Source organism: Ruditapes philippinarum, unplaced genomic scaffold, assembly GCF_026571515.1.
Source record: "Ruditapes philippinarum isolate M1 unplaced genomic scaffold, ASM2657151v2 ctg7245_1_1_1_1, whole genome shotgun sequence".
Classification (NCBI taxonomy): Eukaryota; Metazoa; Mollusca; class Bivalvia; order Venerida; family Veneridae; genus Ruditapes; species Ruditapes philippinarum.
In genome coordinates, this window is record NW_026860005.1 from 75,783 (window position 1) to 103,036 (window position 27,254).

The window sequence follows — 27,254 nt, forward strand, 5'->3', positions numbered from 1 at the left end:
TGAACATACACGAATTTAATATTCTATTTATCACATACCCAAATTAAAGACCGTTTAAACGGAAATAAGAGTTATTTTTCATTGACGTGCCTATAGTATAACACTAACATTTAGTGCATCTTTACGCTATGTTTGTATAACTCTAATGACTTCACGTCAAAATATATGCACAGCCCTGCAATACCATATTTACGGACATGTGTGTGTGATAAAATATTTTTCACTTTCTTAAGGTATAAACTTCAAACTTCAAATATGTTCCTTATCATCAACCACTTCTTATGTGACAAGGTTCGTAACTCTAGCACCAATATTTTCAGATTTATCTCCCCGTGAACTTAGAATTTTCCTTAAAAACTATTATTTTTTACTGTTACTTCTTTATTACTTAAGGGATCAACTTCAAACTTCAAATATATGTTCCTTATCATTAACCACGTCTTATGTGACAAGGTTCATAACTCTAGTACCAATGTTGCAAGAATTATCTCCCTCTTAACTAAGATTTTTACTTAAAAATGTTATTTTTTACTATAACTTCTTTAGTTTTAAAGGTATCTACCTCAGACTTCAAATTACATATTTCTGATAATCAACCACATCTTATGTGATAAGGTTCATAACTCTCGAAGCAATATTTTTAGATTTATCTCCCATTGAACTTAAAAATTTCTTAAGAAATATTATTATAACTTCATTACTTTTTAAGGTATCTATCTTAAACTTCAAATATATATTTCTTATCATTACACACACGTTTTGTGACAAGGTCCATAACTCTAGTGTGACTATTTCCAGAATTTTTCCCCCTTGAACTTGGAATTCATGTTTACAACAATTACTTCTTGTCATAAAAAGAAATATATTTATATTATAATTGATTTTTCTTCTATACTTATTTATTCCTTACTACGTCCAGTATTTTATTAGTCGAGCTTCGCGGTCTCCTGTGACAGCTCTTGTTTATCCCATACTAGTCAAACATACAGAATAAAAAATAAGAAAAAGGCTGAAAATATCGATTTTGAATGACATATTTAAGGTTTCGATAAATGGTCTTTACTTGAGATACAAAACTCCAATAGTATAAGTTTTCTTTTGGATACGATATTATTGTTTTATTGTTTGCTTTAGACGTTTCATCAACAATAACATAAGAGATACAGTAAATTAAATCAAATATGAAAACTATTGCGATAGTAGCCTTTATTTTGCTTTCGTTTTGACTGAGTTGATAAGTTAATATCTAATTGCTAGAAATAAAAAAAATACAACTCAAGCTGAAGTAACGGTGAAAATGTTTGTTTTCGAGGGGTTACTGTTGCACAAATGGTCATACTGCAGAGGGGGTGTAATTTTTAATCGGGACAAAGGTGTACATTGACTTGCGGACATTTTAAGTATCTTTTACTTCGAAATTGCAATATATTTAGCTTTGATAATTGAATGCCCCTGCATTAAAGATGATCACACCCATTGAGCCACTTATTTCATATAACGCTTATATAAATAAGATGTTATTGTAAAGTCATAATTATACTGTGATAATGTTTTGTACGCTGTTCGTTATCTTGTAAGTATGCTGCTATTATGTCATCATGGGCTTATTAGCATTATTATTCTGAAATAAATTGTATGTCTTTTTTTAATACATGTACATAGATTAAACCTGTTTGAATCCGTGTTTTTTGTGCTGTGTGGCGGCTGCAAGAAGTCGCCCCGTGCATGTAATCAATGATGTTATATTTTCGATCCTTGAAGATCGTTCAGCACGACACTATTGCTGTGTATACATGCTATGTGGTACTTTTTGATTCTGTTATTTGGCCTTTTTCAACTTGGTGGTTCCAGTATTCCTACTTGAATACTGTATAATCACCCTTAGGATATGTTGCATGCTTTTTAAATTTGTCTTTTGACGTCTTATCTGTTATATGCAGGCTTCATAACCTCATATCCCCTTTCAAAATTCCATTTTATTTAGTTCCGCCCATTGTTTACTCGTTTAGAGCAAAAGCATTCTTTTACTTGGGGACCATACGCCGCTTTTCATGGAATGGCACTACTGTGTCACATTGAAGGTTCCATGATAACCGCCGTATGAACTAAACACATCTGCGGATGTTTCTAAATTCAAAATTTCACCATTTTCGTGTTAAATGTTGAATTCTGCTTAAGCCGGTGCTAGGGGCGTGGACGGTAACTTGCACTTTCCAGTACCGTCCACGAACAGGCTCAATCAAACTGAGCCTGCAAAATTTTCAATTTTGTTGCGTTGGACTTTCTTTAGGGATTCTGTTTTTCTCTATTTCATTGCCATGAGCCTAGATATATACATACATGTATATGACATGTAAAATTGCTGTGTGAACTGAATACGAAGGATGATAACTGGCCCCGCCCCTAAGTACATGTGGCGCAATTGTACATTTCAGTTTTTAAGAAATATGACAGTAATGGAACTCATGAGAGCGGCGTATGGCCATAAGACCAGCTTGTTTTGTTGATTTTTTTTTTACTTATTCATTTCAAAAACAGACATTACAGCACGCCAAGCAGTACAATCGAGTCCTAAATTTGTTCGTAGACACTTAAGGGTATGATTATTTAAAGTGTAGAATTTTACACAAATTTGTGATGATAAGTTCTGAAAATTTCTCTTTAACAACAAAGCGGATTTTGACCAAACGACCAATTGGATTGAAGTTCATTCGAACTATGGAGACATTCTTCATAATCGTAACTCGTCGCAACACAAAAACTGTGAATTAATTTAATAATCTCCTTATAGATTAGAAAATGATATATTTATGAAATGTTCGCTTATTTGCAGACTTCTATTTTTGTGAGAGAGAGAGAGAGAGAGAGAGAGGTTAAATTTTGTGTGTGTGTGTGTGTGTGTGTGTCCGCGCGCGCGCGTGTGCGCGTGCGAAATAAATAACATTTTGCGTACAACATGATTTTGAATATGAGGCAAATATTTGCTTGTGTAATTGAGATAGATTTCTTAATTTGCACAGATAATTTTGATAAGTAGGTTATAGACAAAAGTATATCCTCATTCTGTGTCGGCTCCATTTCCCTATCACCTGTAATGTCTCCTGAGTCGCTTTCGGACGTATCATTTCATTCATAATTAATGTCTGCCGCATATGATATATCTAAATCAGTAAAGGATAGATAATTTTTGTTTTATATGTTATCAAATATGGTAAACAATATCAACAAGGAAAGGTGGCGTTCAATGAACGCAACCCCCACACGACTCAGGAAAGAGGAGCCCAGAGGACCCCAACAAAATCAGGGCAGGGAGCAAGGCAGAGCACGACCAGGCTAATCACTTAATACTTAAAAAGAAATTATAGTAACCGACAAGGAAATTAAGGAAAAACAAATGATTAAGTTATACTTAAAAAGAAAAAGTAGTAACCTAGATAGAAAACAAAGAAAGCATAAAACTAAAAAGAGACTACCATTTGTTCATAGATGATCAATACTGACGCACACATTATCAGTTGTTTTTTCTGTCGGTTTTCTCCGTCACATTGACACAGTATAGGTCATATGGCGACTTTCTATCTTTATTGGTCGAGGAAGACCTCAGGTGCCCTTCTGTGCATTATTTCAGGTACGAGCGGGCACCTGAGTAGAACCACCGACGTTCCGTAAGCTAGCTGGATAGCGTCCTCACATTGAAGAATTCAAAGTCCTTGTCGGGATTCGAACCCACAGCGGCGGTAAGGGGGAAGTTGTTTGAAGCCAACGAATTTAACTATTCGACAAAGGACGTCCCTTACATCATTAGTTAAATAAAAAAATGTATGCCAAAAAAATGGAGTTACGTCTACATGATTTGAAAAGACTGAAGACAGAAAATGTACAATTTATGATGACAATAAAATGCTTTAACATCTAACATCTTGGTAACTAGTTTAAACATGTTTCTGCTACAAGTGTTACACATGGTGAATTTGACAGGTTAACATGTATGCACACTCTATTGAAACTATTTACAAATGCATAATGTTGGATAGCCATATCTTGGATTTCTGGCAGGCTGATTTGGGAAAACGATATGAAAAAAACTGTTCATAAAGTCTTGCATATAGAAAGGCACATTGACGATTACCAGCCCAAAACAGGTAAATATGATTAAAACAAGAGAGAAATAAAGAATCCCTAATGAAAAACATGAAATGGTCAAACTTTGAATTTGGAAACATGCGCAGATGTGTTTATACGACAGTCTTCATGGAACCTTAAATGTGACACGTTCGTGTCATTCCATGAAAAGGGCCCTGTATTCTCCAAGTAAACAAATGAGTGTGCCCTAAACGGAAAGACAATGGGCGAAATAAAATAAGATATAACTTTGAAAGGGGATCAGAGGTTGTGAAGCATGCATATCACATAAACTTGCAAAAGACACATTTAAAAAGCAGGCAACATATCCTTAGGGTGATTACACAGCATTCAAGCAAAGTAATACTTAAACCACTAGACTGGGATAAAAGCTTAAAGAAAAACTAAAAGTACCACAAAATAACAATGATTTCGTGCTGAACGAGTTTTAAGAATTAAAACAGAACATCTCTGACTAAATGTACGGAGCGACTTTTTATGCGGCCTCCACATTGCACAAACAACGCTAATTATGTGGCGATAAAATATTGTGAAATAAAGAATTCCTAAAGAACGTCGACGAGGAAAACCGACTAGAAAACATGTGAAATTTGGTTTTCCCAGTTAGTTAATCCGCATTTCCCATATTTTTCTTTTTTTTTTCGCCAGAAAAATTTATAATTTATTATATTATAGAGCTGCAATTCATGAAATTATTCGTTCATGCAGATGTAAATGACATTTAATGAATAGTCTGTCAAACGCATCCTACGTTTAAAGAATATTTAGTAAAATTATCTCCGAGTTTTGTACTTATATAATAATATATAATAATGACATTATCCAAATACCATTTCATGTTTGTGTAACATAGATACATCCTAACATTGAGAGAATCATTTAAAATATTGCGGACGTACAAACCCGCTTTGTGTTGATCAAAAGCAAACTAAAAAGCAATCCTCATAGTGTAAGACATTAAGTAAAATCAAAGGCATGATTTCGGCTTTGCTGGTGATCGGTTTCATTTTGATTTTTAGAACAGGTGGAATACACACACGTAAGTAGCTTGTTTCATAATATATTAAAGGCCCAGTATGCCCCCAAAATGCTTTATTTTTCATTTTAAAAAAGCTTGTTATTTTTGTGTACTTTTATAATTTTCTCTGAAGTTTACCTTGAAACCCTTATAATTAAAAAGTTACACATTTCTGATAAAAATGTTACAAAATTTCCAATTGAAAAGTAACAAGATTTCCTGTTAAAATCCAACACAATTTCCGAATGTCACAAAATTTCCGAATAAAATGCCACAAAAATTCTGATTGAAAAGTTACAAAATTTCTAATTAAAACACACACGATTCCGATTAAAAACTCCCAAAATTTCCAATGAAAAATTAATGAAATTGCCTATAAAAAGTAACCAAATTAAATACAAAGAAAGAAGTTACATAAGGCCTACAGATGGGATAACTTGTTACTGTACGACACCAGCAAGCTGTCACGTGACGTTGTCCTAACCCTCCAAAAAGGTTTGATATAAATAAAAAACAAGAAAAGCATTGATGCAAAGCATCAAAGGGCGTCCAAGCAAGAAATGCAGCAGGTGAAGATGAACTAGTAGATATATGATGACAAGATATTCTTTTAATATTTTCCATGGTTAATTGGTTTTTACCAGAATTTTATATCGGACTGTAGTAAGCAAGTCTACAAGATATAATAAGCCACGCCTTTAATATCAAATATCGTTATTGTTACTAGAGTGTATGTTTACTTGATGTTTGGGAGTTTATGAGTGTATACTTGGATGCAACACATATAATAAAATATATAAACCATCCTTCGGGTCTTGTTTAGTTTGTGTGCTAGTAAGCCATCCAAATAGAAAATATAAATGTTACATTGGCGACGAGGATCGGATATTTAAAAAAAACTGCGGTTTAATTTAAACTGACTCTGTGAAAAAAAAACAGATTTGAAAATGGACAATTTACCTGCTTTTCCGAAATTCGATGTTTTTGCTGATGAAAATTCTCTGGGAGTACGATGGGAAAAGTATTTGGATAAATTAGAAAACTTATTTGTTGGACTGGGTATAAACACTAGAAAACGAAAAAAAGCACTGTTACTTCATTAAGCAGGAGATGATGTTTAAGATATCTATGATACATTGAATTTAAGAGAAGACAATGAAAACTTACGAAGAAACGAAACTTGGATTAACATCATACTTTAAGCCAAGAAACAACACACAATTTGAAATATTCGAATTTCGTAATATGAAGCAATTGCATGGGGAATCTATCGACCAGTTTACAACAAGATTACGCCAGAAAGCTAAGAATTGTGAATTTTCGGACATTGACTCAGAAATTAAAAGCCAGATCATACAGGGTGTTGTTTCACAAAACATGAGAATGCAGTGTTTACAAGATCCGGATAAATCACTTAATGACTTACTTACAAAAATGAGAACCATGGAAATATCAAAAAGTCAACCAGCAACTATGTCAAAGGATGAAAGTAGTCAGCAAGTAGTGCGGGTAAAAAGCAATCCTCGATTTAGCCGTCAATCAAAGGGATTCGCACCTAAACGTTATCAGCAACGTTCATATCAAACTATCCCAGAAGCAAGTTTTGTCGTCGGGAAGGCGAAGCAACCCTCCAGATTGAAATAAAAAATGCCGAAATTGTGGAGGAAAGTAGCCCCATATGTCACGTTGCCCTGCTATCGGAGCAGAATGTAACTACTGTCATAAGAAGAATCATTTCATATCGGTCTGCAGAAAAACGTCAAAACAAGGTGAAGTTAATCGATGATGAACAGTCGGATTCACAAGTTTTATCAGAGGCAAGCACGTCGAGTGTCAGTTCAAATGAGTGCGATGTTTTATTTGGATTTAAAATATCAGATGGGGAAAAAGTGCCAAAGAAATGCATTAAATTAAATGGCGTAGATGTTAATGTGTTGATAGATAGCGGTTCATCGTTAAATATTATTAGCGAAATCGACCTCAAGAAAATGAAAATTCGTCCTGAAATCAAGAAAACGAAAACAAAAGCATTTGCATTCGGGCAGAAATCTCCACTTCCATTCATAGGCAAATGTTCCCTGCTTGTGGAGTCGGACTCAAAAATTTATGACAAAAGATTTCCATATCGTTAAAGGTAACAAAGAAACATTAATCAGTTATGAATTATCGGTAGAGCTTGGGATTTTACCGCAAATACAATCAGTTCATAAATCAGTTCAAAGCAAAGACGCATATTCAGGACTTATTGAAGAATATTCTCAAGTTTTCACAGGCTTAGGATGTCTGAAAGACAGAAAAGTTAAGTTTCATATTGATAAAAGCGTTGTACCTGTAGCTCAAACGCCTAGGAGAGTTCCATTTCATGTACGTGCGCAAGTCGAAAATGAACTTAAAAGTTTAGAGGAAATGGATGTCATTGAAAAGGTTATAGGTTTACCGACACCCTGGGTTTCGAACTTAGTTGCAGCTCCGAAACCTAATGCCCCACACGAAGTGAGAGTGTGCGTGGATATGAGAAAAGCTAACACCGCAATCAAAACAGAGAAAAATGTTTGCCCGACGGTGGATGATATCATATTGACGTTAAATGGCGCAACGGTATTTTCACGTCTAGATCTGTACAAAGCTTTCCATCAAATTGAATTGGATGAAGCATCACGTGTAATGACAACGTTTCAGACACATATTGGACTGTTTAGCTATAAAAGTCTAAATTTCGGGGTGTCCGCAGCACCGTTAATTTTCCAAAATGAGCTTCGTCAAGCACTTCAAGGTCTAAAAGGCATATTGAATATTGCCGACGACATCGTATGTTTTGGTAAGACACAGGAGGAACACGATGCCAATCTTCGCGCTTTACTGCAACGTCTTCAAGATAGAAACCTCACACTGAACAGCAAAAAATGTTCATTCGGACAATCTAAAATCCAAGTTCTACGGATACGTATTTTCCTAATCCGGAATTTCACCCGATCCTGACATAGTAAATGCAGTGAAAAATATGGACAGACCAAAATCAATATCCGAAATCCGTTGATTTCTGGGTCTCACGAACTATTTGTCTAAGTTCATAGATGGCCATTCAAGTTTAACAGAACCATTAAGACGACTTACACATAAAGATGTAAAATTTGAATGGACTGCCGACCAAGAAAAATCGTTCACATCATTAAAAGATAATTTAATAAGTGTCATGACATATTTCGATCCTAGAAAGGAAACTGAACTCTGGGTCGACGGAAGTCCAGTTGGATGCTCAGGAATACTTATTCAAAACGGCAAAATAGTATCATATGGAAGCAAAGCATACAATTCAGTTCAGACGCGATATTCTCAAACAGAAAGAGAAGCTTTGAGTGCTGTTATCATGATTCAGCATTTCCATTTGTATTTATTCGGCAAGAAATTTAAACTTATAACAGATCATGCTGCACTTCAGTCAATCTTCAACAATATAAAGACAATGCAGTCACCAAGATTAGAACGTTGGCGTTTGAAGTTGACAACGTATGATTTTCAAACAGTTTATAGACCAGGTAAAATGATGATATCAGATTATCTTTCCAGGCATCCACATGCAAGACACGAAACAAATACAGTAGCCGAGCAGTATATCAGCTTTATTACTGATAACGCTTTGCCAGATGCATTGAAGCTGTCAGATGTAGCAAAAGCTACCGAAACGGACTGTATATTAAGCTGTGTAAGAAATGCGTTAGAACAAAATGACTGGAAAACTCAAAAATGCAAATTAGATGAAAGTTTTCGGTTATACGAAAATTTGAATAAAAATCAAGAACTTGCAGTTGCATATACGGAAGATGGATTTGTGCTTTTACGGGGTACAAAACTTTGCATACCAGAAAGTTTGCAAAAACAAACTGTTATGCTTTCGCACGAAGGTCACCAAGGCCAATCAAAATGCAAAGGATTATTACGTGAATACTGCTGGTTTCTACATATGGATAGAATGGTAGACGAAATGTGTAGATCATGCATTGTATGCCAAGCTGCATCAACAATAATTATTCCAGACCCGATTAAACCAACATTACTACCACGAGATGTGTTCTCTGAAGTCAGTTGTGACTTTTGTGGTCCATTTCCAGACGGTTACATGTTACTATTTGTTATATGTGACTACAGTAGATTTCCAGTAGTTGAAAGAATCAAATCGACAGCCGCAGATACAGTCATACCGCGATTAGAGGCGATATTTTCGATATTCGGATATCCAGAGGTAGTGAAAACGGACAATGGACCTCCGTTTCAAAGTCGCGCATTCAGAGAATTTGCTGATAATTCGGGATTCAAACATAAACGAATCACTCCATTGCACCCACAGGCAAATGGAATAGTTGAGAGATTTATGGCGCCACTGCAAAAAGCAATTAAAACAGCGATAGCGTCTAGACAAGATTATAAAAGAGCGTTAAGTAGATATCTTATGAATTTCAGGAACACACCACAGACAACTACACAAACAGCTCCTAGTGAATTAATGTTCAATCGTAAATTAAAGACAAAATTACCAAAGATGACATTTGACAACAAAGACACAGATATTAGAGACAGGGACAGTCTATCAAAAACGAAAAATATACGCTGATAAGAAACGTAAAGCTCAGCGAAATAATTTGAAACTGGGAGATCGTGTGCTATTAAAACGGGAACAAAGGAATAAGTTTGAAACAGCGTTTGACCCTACCCCCGGGATAATCATCGCTATGAAAGGATCTATGCTTACAATCAAACCTAGAGGAAAAGAAATCACACGGGACGTTTCCAAATTGAGATATGTTCATGGAGATCAAGAGCCGGTGCAGACGAAACCTGCAGATAATACATCTTTACCTAGAAATAGGCCGCAGAGGAAACGCCGACCGCCGAGACGTTATGAAGATTAAGAAAAAAGAAAATGGTTTAATCTATGATACCATTTCTCGTTACAGCTATAAGGGTTAATGACTCAAATGTGTGGGCCATGATAATGCCCTGATTATATTTGCTATCATAGCAGTGTATCATTTATATCCGCTTGCTGGATTTATTAATCTTAGGAAAAAAAATGATAGCGTATGTGAGAACATTCTGTTATTCGTGAAATTAATACTTTTTGTTTTTCTTAATTTACCTTGTAATTGGTTTTGTGTGGTAGAACGGAAAAACAAATCATTCTTTTGATGACAATGCTAGTTGTTTGAACAAATGTTGTGATAATAATGTAATTTGCTTGATATTTTGTGACATAACGAAAACTAGAAAAAGATATGACAATTAACAATAACATTATATTTTTCATTACTTCGTTGAAGCAGATGCCCAGTAAACTGATTAGAGTAAATCGAGTTTATAACAATAGACTTGCTGTATAGCTTATTTCATACGAAAAGAAAAATATTTCTTATTCAAAATTATAAATGTTACACGGACGAAAGACATTGTTCATTATGAACTTTGATTGGCATGCTAGAGATTAGAATATTACTTGTTATTTCTTTATGATCGTGGTTATTAATAGCAACGGATATACATGTATACAATCATTTATAATCCATATGTGTAACGCATGATCAACACCACACTTGTGTAATTGTCCCTTATTATGTTATCGCTATTAGCGAAAACACCCTCTTAAGGTATATGTTTACACTTAGTAAAAATATGACACTGGTTATATTACCATGTTGATCATGTTGAGCATAATTATTTATTATACAATAATTGTAATATCTATTTTAATAAAAACATTTTACAGATTTTATGAATATTGTTTTCTTATCTTTTTTGTGTTTTATGTGCTATTTTAATACTGAGTTTTTACGTTTACTACCCTTTTTTTATCGACCGACGATTATATGTCAAAACTTAACTGGAAAAAGTCAGTAAATTATTGTTAATCTCTCAATATATAATATTGTTTATTCTTTAACCACGTACATGTACATTTGTATTTTTCTTTATCATTTTTTAAATTATCAATCAATTGAATAATTCATAAAATCTTATTTGTAACTTTGAATAATTCCTCGGCATCTTTACTAAACACGAAAAACAAATTAAATAAAATGTTTCAAAGTTGATAGTGTCATATCAATACCTTAAAATGTACCTTTTTTCTCAATTATTGTACATATTTATTGTTTTTATCTCATATAGATAAAATGAAACATGCTATTGTTGTTGGCGGTGTTTTTTTTTCGAATTGTATGTTTATGTACAATATTAATCAATAAATTTGAGAGTTGATCTGTGTTTATTAATTATTGTAACCAAATTAAGTGACAAACATTCATTTTGGGAAAAAAGCTTATTTATCTGTAAAATAATTGTTCTGTTCTGTAACGACTCCCCGGACAATAAACGTGTGAGACTATTCGCCGGTCATTAGTAAATCCCGGTCAAAATAGACCGGGAGAGACCGGGAATTACCGATAGGAGTACATCCCTCTATAAATAGATTTTCGGAATGTTTAGCCAAAATTAGGTCATCAACTCATTATTCTATTTACAGCTTTATGATAAATGTACAACAATAACATACCATAATAACCCACTGTGTACTACAAAATGATAAATGAAAAAAAAAACCGAAAAGCGCATTTTTTTTACGGAAAATGTTATTTCATTTTGCGAGATTCTCCAGTTGGCTTTTCATTGTACATATCGCGACATTTCATTTTTAATTAATAATCAAGCACCCTCATACCGATCGGAATGATCGGTTTTTATTATGACCGACTTTTCACAAAATCTGATTTCATTCCATAAGAGGCGCCGCGCTTCGGCGCGGACGCCAACAAAGCAAAAATATATTTCTTGGTTTCCGAGTTACCATTCTTTTTAAAGCTTTATCATATGTATGATATTTATATTTATTTCTAGAGCTAACAGATGATGGAGTTTGTTTAACACCAGGCTGTGTGGTTGCAGGTAAAACATTCATTAAAAAGATTTAAGCCTTTTTGTATAAAAAATATTTTTGTTTTGTTTGGTGTATAATCAAGTCATCTAAAGAGGTACGTGGAGTCTTCCTCCACCAGTAAAGCTGAAGAGTCACCATATGATCTTGATCTTGAACCAAGCCAGTTACTTTGTAGATTTAATCATTTTATCTAAAAAGTAACAACATATCCGATTAATTTGTCACAAAATTTCCGATCATTTGTTGTATACTAAATAAATGCATAAACATAATCAGCCAAAGTATAAAAGACCGAGATATGCTGGTAATTTGGCGAGGTTTTCTAAATATCAGAAAATGTAGAATTTTACTATGATATACTTTGCTTAAATTTGATATAAGAACATATTGATAATTGCTATACAGTCTTTTTGTAAAAATAAAACAAACATGTTTTGACTTAACAGCAAGCAGATATGTTATATTTAAATTCTATACACTATATGTGGTCATAATATCGATATATTGTTTCATTAAAATACTGGCAGTTTTTTTGTAATAGGGAACCCATGCAGCTTTCCGTACATAGGTTTTTCGTTCTTTTATTCAAGACATATTCAATAAGAATTTAGTAGATTTCAATACATTTCTGTTATCAAAATATTTTACTCAAGGATAAGCATAATATGTATTAGGTAAGGGCCCTCGATAATGTTGTTATAAGTTTTGGCTCAACCCTTTTATATATTTACATTATTGTATTTATGTTTAATGATGTATAATTGTGAAATTTTATGTATGTGTATTTATACAATAAAGTATGATTAAACTAAAATTCAATAATCTTTGACTTATATATCCATGTTATATTTTATGTTTGTTTTATGAAAATACCGTTTCAGCTGCTCGTGTACTTAATGGAATTGACACGTCTGTAAATCCTTGTGACAACTTCTATACATTTGCTTGTGGATCGTGGATAAAGAGCAATGTCATCCCTGAGCATAAAAGTTCAGTAAGTGTTTTTGCGGAGGTTCGAGAAAAAGTTGCAGTCACTGTCAAAGGTAACATACAAACAATTTTTATGTTTGAGTTCAACATTTGCATCCTAGAAAATTTAATCAATTTATCAAAATGCGTGCTCCCATGTGAAATATGAAAATATAGCTGCATACGATAGGATCATTATACCTAATACATTGTAGTTAGAGAAGTAAAATATTTTTATGATTTTCAGCTGATTTCTGCGTTACTGGTGTTGATTCGTAAAATACAAATTATTTAGCATCACATTTAAAGAAATCTTACTTATAAAGCATAAAGCAAAGCGCACTTTGTATAAACCATCGTTTGGACTAAGTAAATAACGGTTTTAATACAAAAGAATGTTTTAATTTTTTATTTAAGAATGAAATAGTTTTTTTTACAAAGAACGTTTTTAACGTTTTTTTTTTAAAAAAACAGTGTTGTATTTTTTTTTTTAAAGAATGTGACAAATATTCCCCGAAGAATGTAAAAATGTATTTTACAAAAGAATCTTCAAAAGATTGTAATAACGTGTCGTTTTTTAACACGAATGTTACAACGTTACCCCTAAAATGTTAAAATGTTTTACAAAAGAATGTAATAACGTTTTTTTTTCTCAGAAGAATGTAATAACGTTTTTACAAAAGAATGTTATAACGTTTTCATAAAAAGAATGTTATAACGCTTTTAACGTTTTCGTTTTTCTTCTCTACAAAGAACGGTCTGATAACATTATGTAACTATGATGCTATGCGTAAAGTGTCAGTACAAATAGTTTCAGATTTGCAAAAGGTCGATCGTGTGTATTCAAATTATCTGTTCTTTCCAATTTGATATCTTCTGAACACTGGTTTAATTTTGTCAATCATGGTCGCCTCAAACTACATATAATATGATAGATAAATAAATAACTTGGTATTAATATAATGACGCTTTCATTTCCCCTGCATTTAATTGTGTCATTTCCCTTCATTCGAAATGTCAATAATTCTACCTATTATCTCATGAAATGTCATGATTTCAATTCAAACTATCTGTCACAGGGTTCGCTTACAAGCCCTATTACAAGTAGAGAAACTGATAGCGAACAGCATGGATCCTGATCAGACTGCGCGGATGCGCAGGCTGGTCTGGATCCATGCTGGTCGCAAACGCACTATGTTGGTTTTGTCGTGACGCGATGCAAATGTCATGATTTCAATTCAAACTATTTGTCACAGGGTTGTTAGAAGCCGATAACAATCAAAATCATCCAAAGGTGGTCCAAAAGGCAAGGGACTTTTACAAATCATGTATGAACCAAGGTTAGTTGATTATATAAAACATTGTCATACTTGCTCTGCCAAAAACTTGAGAAAAAAAAAACAACAAAGGACAATAATAAGACAATAATAAGGCAAGAATTTAACATTTCATCTCTAAATGACTCTTTAACAACTCTGTGTATCAACTGAACGCGATTAAATTTACTTTTGAATATCATATTCATTTTCTAGATTTTTGAAATAATTGAAAAACGTACTATTTCAGCTTGAAATACTGTATATCAATTGTATAAACTACTTATAATTTGACGCTTTGAAACTATATATTTCTTCCAATATCACCCTCTTTAATTTTACATTTACACAAAAGATGCCGTGGAAGAGTATGGACTTGGGCCCATAAAGGAGTTTATTGTAAAGTTTGGCGGCTGGCCAGTTCTAGGCTCTCAACATGGCGGACGTTGGTCTGAAAATAATTTCAGTGTTGAAGATTTGTTGGTAGAATCTGTACGGCAAGGGAATAGCATGCCGCTGATACATTTCAGCATCAACAAAGATTTAAAACAATCTGTATCTAACATAATAATTGTAAGTACAAACTATATTTTATTTATACCAATTTTGTTTCTAAAAGATATATGTGTATTGCTTTCTGTCTACATACTAATTACGACCCAGAATATAACTATGTGCACTGTCTGCAAAACATGTTGGCACCTAAATGGAATTATAGGTCTTAAAGTGTCTTGCTGAATAGCTTATGCATGTTAGTAAAGCATTAAAGAGACAAAGAGTATCCAAAGAGTCTTCAGAAATATTCACGAATTCGCCTATGATTTGTAGTAACTAAGCCCTGAATACATGATCTGAATACATGATATCAGTAATTTGATGTAATACTAGTAATTCATTTCACAAAAAAGTATTTTAATAAACACCATAAAAATGAACGTTTGCCCTTCCTTAAAATATGAAACAATTTAAAAGCTGCAATAAGGATATTTAGTTTGGTGATATTGTAATTTTGTACCTGAAAAAGTTGCCTTTAGCTTATTAAACGTAAGATATGCTATTTTTAGATAAACCGTTTCATCTTATTGGAAAATCAAAAGAATTAAGGTTGGAAATGAAATTTGCCAACAATAAAATACATAAACAATAAGTAAAAGGTCTTATTTCTATATTTAGATTTATAAAGGGAATATTGATTTCCCAATCTTCTACTTAAAGAAATGAACGTCCCTCACACGTTATTAATAGCACTTGCGCTGTGTCGAAGAATGCTTAACAGTGATATGATGAACTTTTTTCAAGATAGAATTCCTGAAATACTAAGTTTGAAACAACACAGAATTGTTTTTTCCTACAGAAAATGAAAGCTGAAGGCCGCTTTAAGATGTATTTGATTAATTCTTTTTATTTACATATGTTTGGTACATGTTTTTATGCTTTTGTCCAACAATATTGATCTGGCGCGTCATTAACTTTCGTAAAGGTTATTTCGATAAACGCTGACCAGTATCTATCGAATATATCGATATATTTTCTAACTTCACCCACCAGTGATGTGTGGTGTATTGGTATAGATGTCGGACTACCGATCTGAAGGTCTTTGGTTCGATTCCTTGCCAACACCACGTTATGATTTTTTTTAGTTTCCTTGCAAGAATAAATTTGAAATCGTTTTACTACACCTGGTTTTAGAATACCTTTTAAGTGGTGTTTTTTTACACAATTATATTTTTTATTTCATTACAGTATCTTTCAACGGTTCTCTTTGTGACATTATGCAATCGAATATGCTTTAGCACATACACGCTATAAAGGCAGTTATTAAAATACTACATAGATAATATTATATAGATAGTACACGCAACAAAAAGGTTTGCAATAGTTTCTAGAGAATGACAATTTTAAAATTAAAAGAAAAAAGAATCGCTGAAATAGGATTCGAACTTCCAGTTCACGCCTACATTCTTCAAGTAAAGCCCTTTTACCAACTGTGCTGAGAGAATATTTTTTTTTCACCATTTTAATTATTGGCTATTTCCGCTCATATCGATTTACAAATGGGGCATATACCGACTTCAGGGTCAAATGCAAGAGTGCCAGGTCAATGTTGTTGGATAATACTATATTATTGTATTGTATTATGATTACATTTAGCTCTCTTCTCCATGGCTTGGGATGCCAAGTCGTGAGTATTACCTGACAGACCGTGAAAGTAAGTATATAACGGCGTATCAGAGGATGCTTGAAGAAAGTTATGTAGCGTTTGGTGCTGATCCTGACACTGCCGCGGATGCCGCTAGAGACGTCGTAGACTTTGAAATAGAAATTGCTAATGTAGGTAGTTTCAAATATGTTTGTTTTTTTTTACGTAATTTATTATTATCATTACCAATAATGACAACTTTTCACTTTTTTAGAATACTTGGTCTTATTACCTCTCAATATCATATTTTTGAGTCATATTTTTGGCCGGCATTTCGGTGTGAACAATCTTTCATTCTTTGAATCCTTTAGTACCAGACCTATTATTAAATGTAAACATTCTTTGAATAATTTAATACAAGGTCAGAAATTATATGTTAGTCAGAAATTATATGTTAACATTCTTTGAATCATTTAATACAAAGCAAGAAATTATATGTGAACATTCTTTGAAAAATTTAATACAAGGCAAGTAATTATATTTGAACATTATATGAATCATTTAATATAAGGCAAACAATTATTTGTGAACATTTTTAATCATTTAATATTCGGCCAGCAATTATATATGAACATTTTTTTTAATCATTTAATACAAGTCCAGCAACTATTTGTGAACATTCTTTGAATCATTTAATACAACGCAAGCAATTATATGTGAACAGTCTTTGAATCATTTATTGCAAGACCAGCAATTATATGTGGATATTTTTTGAATAATTTATTACAAGACCAGCAATTATATGCGGACATTCTTTGAATAATTTATTACAAGGCAAGCAATTATTTGTGAATATTCTTTGAATCAGTGAATACAACGCCAGCAATTAATTGTGACAGTTCTTTGACTCATTTATTACAAGACCAGCCATTTTTTGTGAACATTCTTTGAAAAATTTAATACAAGGCTGGCAATTATATGCGAACAGTCTTTGAATCATTTAATACAAGGCTGGCAATTATATGCGAACAGTCTTTGAATCATTTAATACAAGGCTGGCAATTATATGCGAACAGTCTTTGAATCATTTAATACAAGGCTGGCATTTATATTTGAACAATCATTCAAACATTAAATACTACCACAATATTTCCGGCCAACAATTATTCGTGATTTTGTTTTTAATTTAATACAAGACCAGCAATTGTTTGTGAACATTTTTTGAATCATGTAATACTAGGCTAGCAATTATTTGTGAACATTCTTTAAATAATTTGATAGAAGCTACTTTTTTGTGATCAATTTTTGAATAATGAATATATATTGTAAACTATTTATTTCAGATAACCATCCCGTTACAGAAAAGCCGGAATCCAAAGTACTATTACAACAAAATGACTGTCAGAGAATTAATCAATAAATATAAAGGGGTAATCAGTGAATTGTTGATTTTAAAAAAATAATAACTATACCTGCATTTATTTAATTTCACTACGAGAAAAAGAAAATACGGTTCAGTAACATTTGAGCCGTGTCGCAGTCTGATCAGGATCCATGCTGTTCGCTTACAAACCCTATTACAAGAAGAGAAACTGATAGCGAACAGCATGGATCCTGATCAGACTGCACGGATGCGCAAGCTGTTCTGGATCCATGCTGATCGCAGACCCATTATGTTGGTTTTGTCATGACATGGCTCAATTTTATTCTATGTTACAGATGATCTACAGATTTTATAGTATACTACGTAATAAAAATATCTTCGATCAGACTAAATAACAATTTAGCATTTCATTATATGGCAGTTTTAACTGATAATCAAGATGAAAGCATCTTGCTTACAGGTGAGCGAAAATATTTCAATAAATTTAAACTTGAGGGAAATGTACTATAAGCTTAGGAAAAGTAGAAAGATTCAAGATTCAACTAATAATTTACATGTTATGAGCAATTAATAGTTGGTAACTATATTTCTACTGCTACTACAACTCAGTGAGGGCAATTTTCGCATATGTTCACCTCTTTTTGTTATTAACGTGGGTTGTAAGTCCCATTAGTAATGTGTTAATTGCTTCCTTTTGGTTACTATACAATATTATGCTTTAAATTACATTATCAAAAATTTCATGAAAATAAGCATTATTCTTGATGCATGCTGCTTTAACTATTCAAAGGAATATAGATGTACTAAAGAATGTTAGAATTTAATATTTTAAGATTGACTGGCTGAAACTAATTAATGGAACAATGAACATCGTTGGAATGTCAATAAATGAATCAGAACAAGTACTAGCTTCATCACGTGACTATTTTGAGAAAATCGGTAATGTTCTAGCCAAATATCCTTCGAGGTAAGAAACTAAAACAAACTGTTTGTTTAAATGCGGGCTTAGCAAACTTTTGAAATAATTGCTTAAAAGAGTGAAATGTAGATTCAAATACATTAAGGCAATTAGATGATGACAATAATGAATACACAGAAGGCTAGATGAACAACATCTACAAAATGTCATATCGTCAATTGAAAATGCAGAAACTAATATAAATAATGTTGTCAAAGAGTTTGTTGATATAATACGTAAGCATTCTTTTGATGTGTTTGGCAAAACAAAAACGTTGCACAATAAAACAAAACCAAATTGGGAATTATTGTACCTATCTTTAAAGGAGGGAACATAGATGATCCAAACAAATATAGAGGTATATGTCTTATAAATATACTAGGTAAAATATATTCGCAAGTATTATTAAATAGAGTCACAAAATGGTCGCAATTTAATGAAAAATTAAATGATCATAAATTTGGCTTACAAAAGGGTAGAACAACTACGGATTGTATCTTTTTATTAAACTCAGTCATCGCAAAATCATTCAGTTGTGGCAAAAAACTTAACACAGCTTTTGTAGATTATGAAAACTGTTTCGACAAAATAGAACGTTAATATGGCAAAAACTTATTTCTGAAAATGTCAGTTCAAAAATTGTTAAAGCTATGCTTGTTTGTTTGTTTGTTTCATTTTACACCTTTTTCAACAGTATTTCAGTCATATTGGCGGGTAGTTTCCTAACCATCGTTCCTGGAGAGTTACACCAGTACTAGACTACCTTCCTCCGCGCTAAACTACCAAAGCATCTCCCGGGGATCGAACCCACGCCAGAGAGGTAACTGGATTAGAAGTCATCGACTCTAACCCCTCGACCACGGAGGCGGTTTTAAAGCTATGCAATCTATGTATAGTGTAGTTAAACAATGTATTCGATATAAAAAACAATACTCAGACTTCTTCGAACCTCATATTGGGGTCAAACAAGGAGACCCAAGTTCTAGTCTAATGCTTCTATACTTAATAAATGATATCGTCGAAAATTTAAACACAGACATCGAAGGAATATTTAATCTAGACGAGCTAAAACTGTTCATTTTACTGTTTGCCGATAATTCGGTACTTTTTGCAAACACTCAAAATGCACTTCAAGATTTACTAAACAAACTAGAAGCATATTGTGATATTTGGAGCCTAAAAATAAACACCGACAAAACAAAATAATGATTTTCGAAAGGGGCCGTCATACACAACATAATTTTATTTTATGTGAACAACAATTAGAGGTTGTTAAATCCTTCAAATACTTAGGAACGCACCTATATAAAAATGGTTCTTGGTACAGAACGCAAAGCAGGATAGCACAGTATGCATCATATGCTTTACACAACTTGTTCATTATTTTCAACCAAGTAGAATTAACCAATAAAGATAAATGTAATCTGTTCGATCATTTAGATTGTCTTCTCATCAACTAGCTATCGAAACTTGAAGATACACAAATGTCGATCGACAACTTCGAATTTGCCAAGAATGTAATATGCGCATGATTGAAAATGAGTATCATTTTTTATTAGTATGCCCGAAATATAGAGAACTAAGAATCAAATACTTTAAACCATATTATTGTAGATGGCCATCAATCCAAAAGTTCATAAGCCTTCTATCATGTGAATCCTCAAAAAGTATTACCAACGTTGCTAAATTTTTATTCTGCCTTTCAACTACGAAATACCAATAACAATGTTTAAAAACACTGGCGATTTATTTAGTATTTTATACTATCATACTATATAATGATCAAAGAAACGTAATTTTTTATAGTTAATTTTTTATTTACTGATCTAGTCACAGTTGCAGATAATTTGTATTGTTTTTTTTTTTGAAAATTGACTGAATGTACATGTTATCAATATACTTATCCTTTTTTTGAATTGATCATGTTCTTCTGTTAAAAATTTCATGTCTGTATTTCTTGCATTGTAAATGGCTATGTATGTATGTTAACACATATTATACTAATAAACTATATGTTATGTTATATTATAGTGAACCCTACAATCATTGCATGACATGCCTGATTCAAGACAATGCATACTGATTTAACTGTTTTTCATTTTCAGGGTTCTCGCAAATTACTTGGTCGGCCGTATCATTTTAAATGGGGACGTATTATTTTATCCTAAAACACTTAAGGACATTTACCTTAGATTTAAACAGGTATGTGAATATATCCGTTTTATTTAATTATTTGGTATAACAATATATAAAATCGTATTTCGTTGAACAAACAATGGTCAGTAAAAATGCAAAGGTACTGTTGAAAATATAAAAAAAAGATAATTTTTTCAAAGACATCTTCATAAACTGAAAAACAGCAACAACAAAGCAATACTCGGAAGACCAGTTCTAAAGCCCTGAATTTATTTTCAAATAATAATAAAAACGCATATATTGTAAAATAAACTAAACAATCAACAACAACAAAACTCCACCCCTAAAACAACAACAACAAAAAAACAACAACAAGAAACAAAACAAAACAGACAAAAATGTCAAAACAGCAACAATAACAATAACAACAACACAGCACCCTAGCTTTCCCAACCCAAAATATCACCTCCAACCCCACGCCCGCACCTAAAAAAACAACAAACTACGAATACACCCTTTAAAGCATCAAAAAATATATGCATGCTTTTATTTGAAGTTTGGCGTACTCATTTTTATTTTGTAATAAATATCTCAAATTTCATATCAACGAGAATATAGCCATTTTTATACCAAACCTAACTTCACATGTATATATTTATACATATAATTAACAATATCACTAGGTATTCAGCGGAGCCTCACGAGAATCTCCCAGATGGCGGGACTGCGCAGACCTTGCCAAAAATGATTTCCCGGAAGTCGTTGGTCGTCTGTTTGTCGAAGAAGCATTTGGTGAAGACGCACAAAAAGATGTAAGTATGTTTAAAATCTAATTCCCGCCACTGATGTTTTGATAAACGCCTTATAACTAAATTCTTCGTCATTATTCATACTGAAATATGTTTCAAAAATCAAGAAAGTTTTTTTTTCTGTTAGAGAGGCCTATGATGCTTTTACTATTATTTCACAAAACCTTTTTATTTTTTGTATTCTGTTGAAATTTCCAAAATGTTACTAAATGTACCATCGTTTGGTTTTGTAACCTTTCGGTAAACAGTAGTTAGAGCAATATAGTATTAGTATTGAAATCAAGATGCTACTTTTACATTTTGCTGTTTTTATAACCTATAATTTCACATTCGGTGCTACTCAGCATCTAACATTTTTAAAACCCTGATTTTAAACTATTGTATTGTTATAAAAAATCATATCTGTAAATTAACAAAGAAGGAAAAATACACGTTTCTTAGGCATAATATATCTGCAATGGACAAAGTGGATTGGTCTACAATCGGCATATTTACCATATTAAGTATTTCAAATATTAATAAAAATAATCAAAATCTATCATTTGGATATTCTTACAAAATATCATTATTTGTTTTAAATTCACGATAAACGAAAAACGATACACGAAAAAGGTAAACGTTAAACGCTTGTAAATGATGCACGCTTGAGAAAGCGTTTTATTAAACGCAAGTTGCACGATATAGGCACGAAATACATGTATATACGAAAAACGCACGCACGAAAAACGCTATTTTAGACAACCGAAACGTTCACCCTAATGTAACAAGATAAAATAGTCACTGTTTATATGAAAGAAAGTTGATCAAAGAGAATAACCATCGTGCTTGACATAAATTTACATACGATCTACTCAATACTTTTCTCTTTGATAACAGTAAGATCTAATGCTTTGATGTTATATAAGCTGTGTATTCAAAACATGGCGTAAAACATGCGTAAACAATGGTAATCATCGGTCACTGAGAGTGTACTTAAATACAGTTATTTGCCATTTAAGGTTCTAGAATTGGTTGAAAATCTTAGGACGGCATTTTTGAATATGGTCGACGACAGCACGTGGTTAGATGACGTCACAAAACAAACTGCAAAAGAGAAGGTAAACAAAGCACAAAGAATATTTGAACCTAAAGTTCAATGTATTTATGAAGTAGCTCAGTTGTATAATTTTGTATCTATTTCATCACATGAGAATTTATTATCATCACGTGACGCAATATGTGGTTGATGGTTGGCAGCATGACTTTATTTCAAACGTATTAAATACATGTAGCATGGGATACGGTAAAATGAATGCGAATATTATGACAATTTGAAAAATAATTTTATAATTTTATATGTAATAATAAAGAAAAGATTCGTTTTAAGATATTCAAAATAAAGTAAAATCATGTTGCATTAATTTCATTATATTGTTCCAATTGTTTGCCTCCGTTCGTATATCATTTTTCTCTTATGAAACAAACAAGAATAGGTTTGACAAATGCGTCTGAACAAATATGTATTTTTGAGTCACATATGTTTACTTTCAGGCGGAATCTATGGAAACACTTATTGGTTATCCAGCAATTACTTTCAACGACGTTGCTCTGGAGACGTATTATGAGAACGTAAGTGACATGTAATTTTACATCTCATATATATCATAAACATATCCGATGAACTATTTGAAGCGAAGTGTACCAGACAATGACGGTCTGGCAACGTTTGCATAATCGTAATTTTGATCTTATTATTTGTGTTCTTTTATTAATAGATTTTATAATAGAATAACAAAACGAATTAACTATTGATGCAATACAGTATAAAAACGTATTGAATACAGATAAATAAAGGTCGGTTATTATCTTCAACGTTGTTTGGTAACGGAAGTGCATTTCTCTCACGCTTGTAAACCAGTGGAAAAGGTTTCATTTATTTAGGTCCATTTTGAGTTTCAGAAACATATAAGGAAGCAAAGCTTTAATTTTTTATTTTATTTATTGACAATACTTGAAAGATATATATGTGGTATATAAACTGATCAACATTTCAAGGCAACTGTTGACAACGGAGACCCGTTTGGAACAAAAGTAAGCATTGACAAGGCCGACAATGTTCGTATGCTGCAAACACTTCGCCAACCATATGATAGAGCAAGGTATTTTCCAAATTACACGTGCACGTCATCATATTGTACCATATAAACATTTTATAGTACAAAATTAATCAATCTTTAAAAAAATGTCATAAAATGAGATAGTGAAATTTATAAACAATAAAATGCTTTTAGCAAACTCGACTGTTTTTGTTACGATTATTTATCGATATATCTGTTAATATGCTTTTTGCCTAAATGTGTAGGGATTGGTGCGACTTACTTGCACAATCTACATAAAAAAGTCAATAATGTTCACAGTTATTACATTCACATTTGCACATTTTACATTTTACTAAACAATAGTGACAACTTGGTAAAATGTTTGTACAGTTTTGTTTTCGAAGTGTATTACTTTAGACACGAAACCAATCATCTTTTATTTCCAGATGGTATAATTCGGCTGCATCTGTCAATGCGTTCAACATGTTTCTCACCAATCAGATGGGTAAACTGTTTGCTAGAATAACTAGTTCATCTTTATTTACCTTTGCTCAGCTGAATTTATGTAATATATTAGCCCTTTATAGAATTTTGTCATTGTCAGATTGAAGTAGTTTCAATATCAAACTACAAACCGTTAGCTATCAGCAGTATAGAGCCTGGTCATATTTCACGATGTGACAGATATTTCCTCTCGGTTAAGGATTAACCCTAAGGAATTTCAATCACAAATCACTTAAATTGGACTGGATAGACTTCTTGCGATATAGGTAAATTTGGTTATATCTTGGTTTACCTGTGGCAAAAGATTATTCTTTTTAGGGACGAAGGATCTAAATTGAGCAAATATCTAGGCAGAGTGGCCTTAAAACATAATTCGAAATATATCATTTTTTCGCAATTTAAACATCTTAAACATCGGTGCATTAGTCGAATATGTACCCTGTCCCCTATGAAGCTTAATCCAACAAGTTTGTGAATTGTAAATGCTCTGACTCTGTAAATCATGCATTATCAGGAATGTTACACATGCAGGTAAATAGACGTTAATCGTATATTTTGTCTATATTCATTTCCTATCTATTTTTAATTAATATCAGTTTATTGCAATTAAAAGTTTATTTGATGTTGATATCCGCCTATTGTTCATTGTTTAAATTAGCCTGACATAATTCAATTAAATTTAATTCAAGTCTGTTGCTAAATACATTTTTGTTCATGAAAATGCATTTTTATTTCTGTATTCGAAGCTTATATAAAACATTGTCTTTACAGTTTATCCAGCAGCCATTCTTCAACCGCCATATTACTCGTACGACCAACCTGAGTAAGATGCCTTTTCTCATCATTTATATTACTTTTTTCCCTTTTACCCCCTTTTTTCTTTTTTACGTCAATTTAACACAGTTTTGTTATATCTCGCCAATCGGCACATTTAGACAGCTTTTTCTGATAATAAAATGATAAAATTAAGTATTTAGCCTTTGCGATAATCAAAATGGAACTTTGTGGTAATTAAAATGGATCTGTGCTATAATGAAACACAATTCTAGTATTCACGAAATATCTTTCCCCACAATATATTAAGTTCTTTTTTGGTCTTCTATATGGCATATTAAACTGTATTTTATAGTGGGTGAACATTTTCTTAAGGCGGTTAATAACGGTCGAATTACTAGAAAACATTTGTAAACATTGTGACATGATCAAGAAATGTTTTATTAGACAGTTATTTAAGCATTTTCGTGATCTAAATAAGCATTGATATATTTAAAAATTACACAGGTACTTGAATTATGGTGGAATAGGTAGTGTTATAGGACATGAAATAACACACGGGTTTGATGATAGAGGTAATTTATTTGATATCTCTATTTTTAAATTTATAATGTGCCATTTCTGATTAATTAAGATAATTATGTAAGCACAGGAAATACAGGCGTGCACAAAAAATCCCCCGTTACCTAGCAAGTCAGAAAAAAAGTTATTATTTTTCATCTTTTGGGACAGTCGTCACCGATACTTGGCAATGAAAATGCAAAAGGCCAGAATTAAAGGAAGTATTTTACTTTGAATAAATTTATTAATACAACATTGAGTTAGTACAAATCTACCTACGCCAAAATATTTGCATGTGGTCCTATGGTCTCGAATGTTGCGTTTAATTTGCTTGAAATGGCGAGCTGAAATTGACTCATTTGCATCATTTAGTCATGAATTTAAAACATTCGTAATAATGTGTCATTTCAGCATGTGATTTGACAAAGACTTTGCTTATTGTATTTAAGTTTTATAACTTATATACATTTATGTACATAGATCAATAAATGTAAACAACTTGCACGGTTCTTAGTCTTAGTCTTGGTCTGGCATTGACATATAACGGGAATCGGCTTAGCAATTTCCAAAATGATGAGTGAGACCTGGATGACAAGATTGGTTCCCGCGTCTGTATTTATTTCATTACTGTCAAAGATGTTGTTATTGATAGCGAATGTATTGCATGGGTTTGCTTAGTTGATATAATTTTGATATTTAAAGAGAAAGCTAGTTATGATCAAGACCAAAGAGCTCCATGATTTCATCTATCTGCTTCCCGGGAAATGTTATACAAAACTACAATCAGGACAAAGGTTTTTGCACTTTCAACACTATCTTTTATTATTATTTTTAAAATAAGGTCGACATTTTGATAAAAATGGACAATTAGTTGACTGGTGGACGACTTATGATGAAACAGAATTCAACAAGCGTAAACAGTGCCTGGTTGATCAGTACAACAATTTTACAGTTTCTGGTACGGACGGAATGAAGGTATGCTATTCACCGAACGTTTGATTTACGAGGTTTGTCTAAAAGTTCACATAACGTTTCTTTAAAAATAAAATACAAATTGGCATAGCGTTTTCAAATCTTTACTGTGTAAATTCAACATATTTTCACTTTACATGCACAATTTCAAAGATGTTAAAATATGGGTTTAAAAATAATCGACATTAGGATTTAAAAAAACAGACATTTGGAAATATTTTAAACTATGCAGTGAAGAGTTATCGGCGCAAGTTATCGTGCCATTTCGACGTTAGTGTTTTCTATGAAAAGTTCACTCAATTAAGAGGCAGATTAACTAACATCGTTTTCGTCTTTGATTAATAGCTGGTACTCGGCGTCCCGGATCTGTTCGCATTTCAAGAATGTTTTTTACACGCTGATGTATGATGTCTTCATGTTATGTTAAATAAAAACTACCAGATTCACCAGTCAACGATTTGGAAAATCTTACTAGGTGCTAGTTGTATATTGATTGTACATTTAATATAAGAACACGTTTTACGTTCAAAACAAATTATAAAATAGTAATGACGAATTTTCAGGACT

General features: G+C 32.4%; 3 protein-coding genes across 4 annotated transcripts in view; all 3 read left to right on the forward strand.

Annotated features, from left to right (window-relative positions):
* Positions 1-6,406: 6,406 nt before the first annotated feature.
* On the forward strand, positions 6,407-8,140 carry LOC132758600 (uncharacterized protein K02A2.6-like). The gene is made up of 2 exons (XM_060750293.1): positions 6,407-6,761; positions 7,296-8,140. The coding sequence occupies exons 1-2, from the start codon at positions 6,407-6,409 to the stop codon at positions 8,138-8,140; spliced, it is 1,200 nt and encodes a 399-aa protein (XP_060606276.1).
* Positions 8,141-8,354: 214 nt separating this feature from the next.
* On the forward strand, positions 8,355-9,770 carry LOC132758601 (uncharacterized protein K02A2.6-like). The gene has a single exon (XM_060750294.1). It carries the CDS (start codon positions 8,355-8,357, stop codon positions 9,768-9,770), a length of 1,416 nt encoding a protein of 471 aa, XP_060606277.1.
* Positions 9,771-11,985: 2,215 nt separating this feature from the next.
* LOC132758598 (neprilysin-1-like) overlaps positions 11,986-27,254 on the forward strand; it is a 35,732-nt gene continuing 20,463 nt past the window's right edge. The window contains exons 1-16 of one of the 2 annotated variants that reach the window (XM_060750289.1): positions 11,986-12,094; positions 12,968-13,129; positions 14,312-14,395; positions 14,727-14,944; positions 16,523-16,702; positions 17,855-17,941; positions 18,729-18,862; positions 20,959-21,055; positions 21,673-21,801; positions 22,797-22,895; positions 23,329-23,406; positions 23,833-23,936; positions 24,323-24,381; positions 25,152-25,203; positions 25,662-25,729; positions 26,557-26,690. In XM_060750289.1, coding sequence (XP_060606272.1) covers positions 14,386-14,395; positions 14,727-14,944; positions 16,523-16,702; positions 17,855-17,941; positions 18,729-18,862; positions 20,959-21,055; positions 21,673-21,801; positions 22,797-22,895; positions 23,329-23,406; positions 23,833-23,936; positions 24,323-24,381; positions 25,152-25,203; positions 25,662-25,729; positions 26,557-26,690 — 1,449 coding nt within the window. In that variant the 5' untranslated portion in view covers positions 11,986-12,094; positions 12,968-13,129; positions 14,312-14,385. Of the gene's footprint in view, positions 12,095-12,967; positions 13,130-14,148; positions 14,396-14,726; positions 14,945-16,522; positions 16,703-17,854; positions 17,942-18,728; positions 18,863-20,958; positions 21,056-21,672; positions 21,802-22,796; positions 22,896-23,328; positions 23,407-23,832; positions 23,937-24,322; positions 24,382-25,151; positions 25,204-25,661; positions 25,730-26,556; positions 26,691-27,254 lie in introns of those variants that run through there. The other variant, XM_060750290.1, reaches the window with a different exon arrangement.

What these genes read in the sequence shown, in the direction of transcription:
- LOC132758600 (XM_060750293.1), top strand. Translation starts at nt 6,407, where the DNA reads ATGAAGCAATTGCATGGGGAATCTATCGACCAGTTTACAACAAGATTA. An exon ending in TCAAACTATCCCAGAAGCAA is followed by an intron (nt 6,762 to 7,295) that starts GTTTTGTCGTCG and finishes ATATCGTTAAAG; the next exon opens with GTAACAAAGAAACATTAATC.
- LOC132758601 (XM_060750294.1), top strand. Translation starts at nt 8,355, where the DNA reads ATGACATATTTCGATCCTAGAAAGGAAACTGAACTCTGGGTCGACGGA.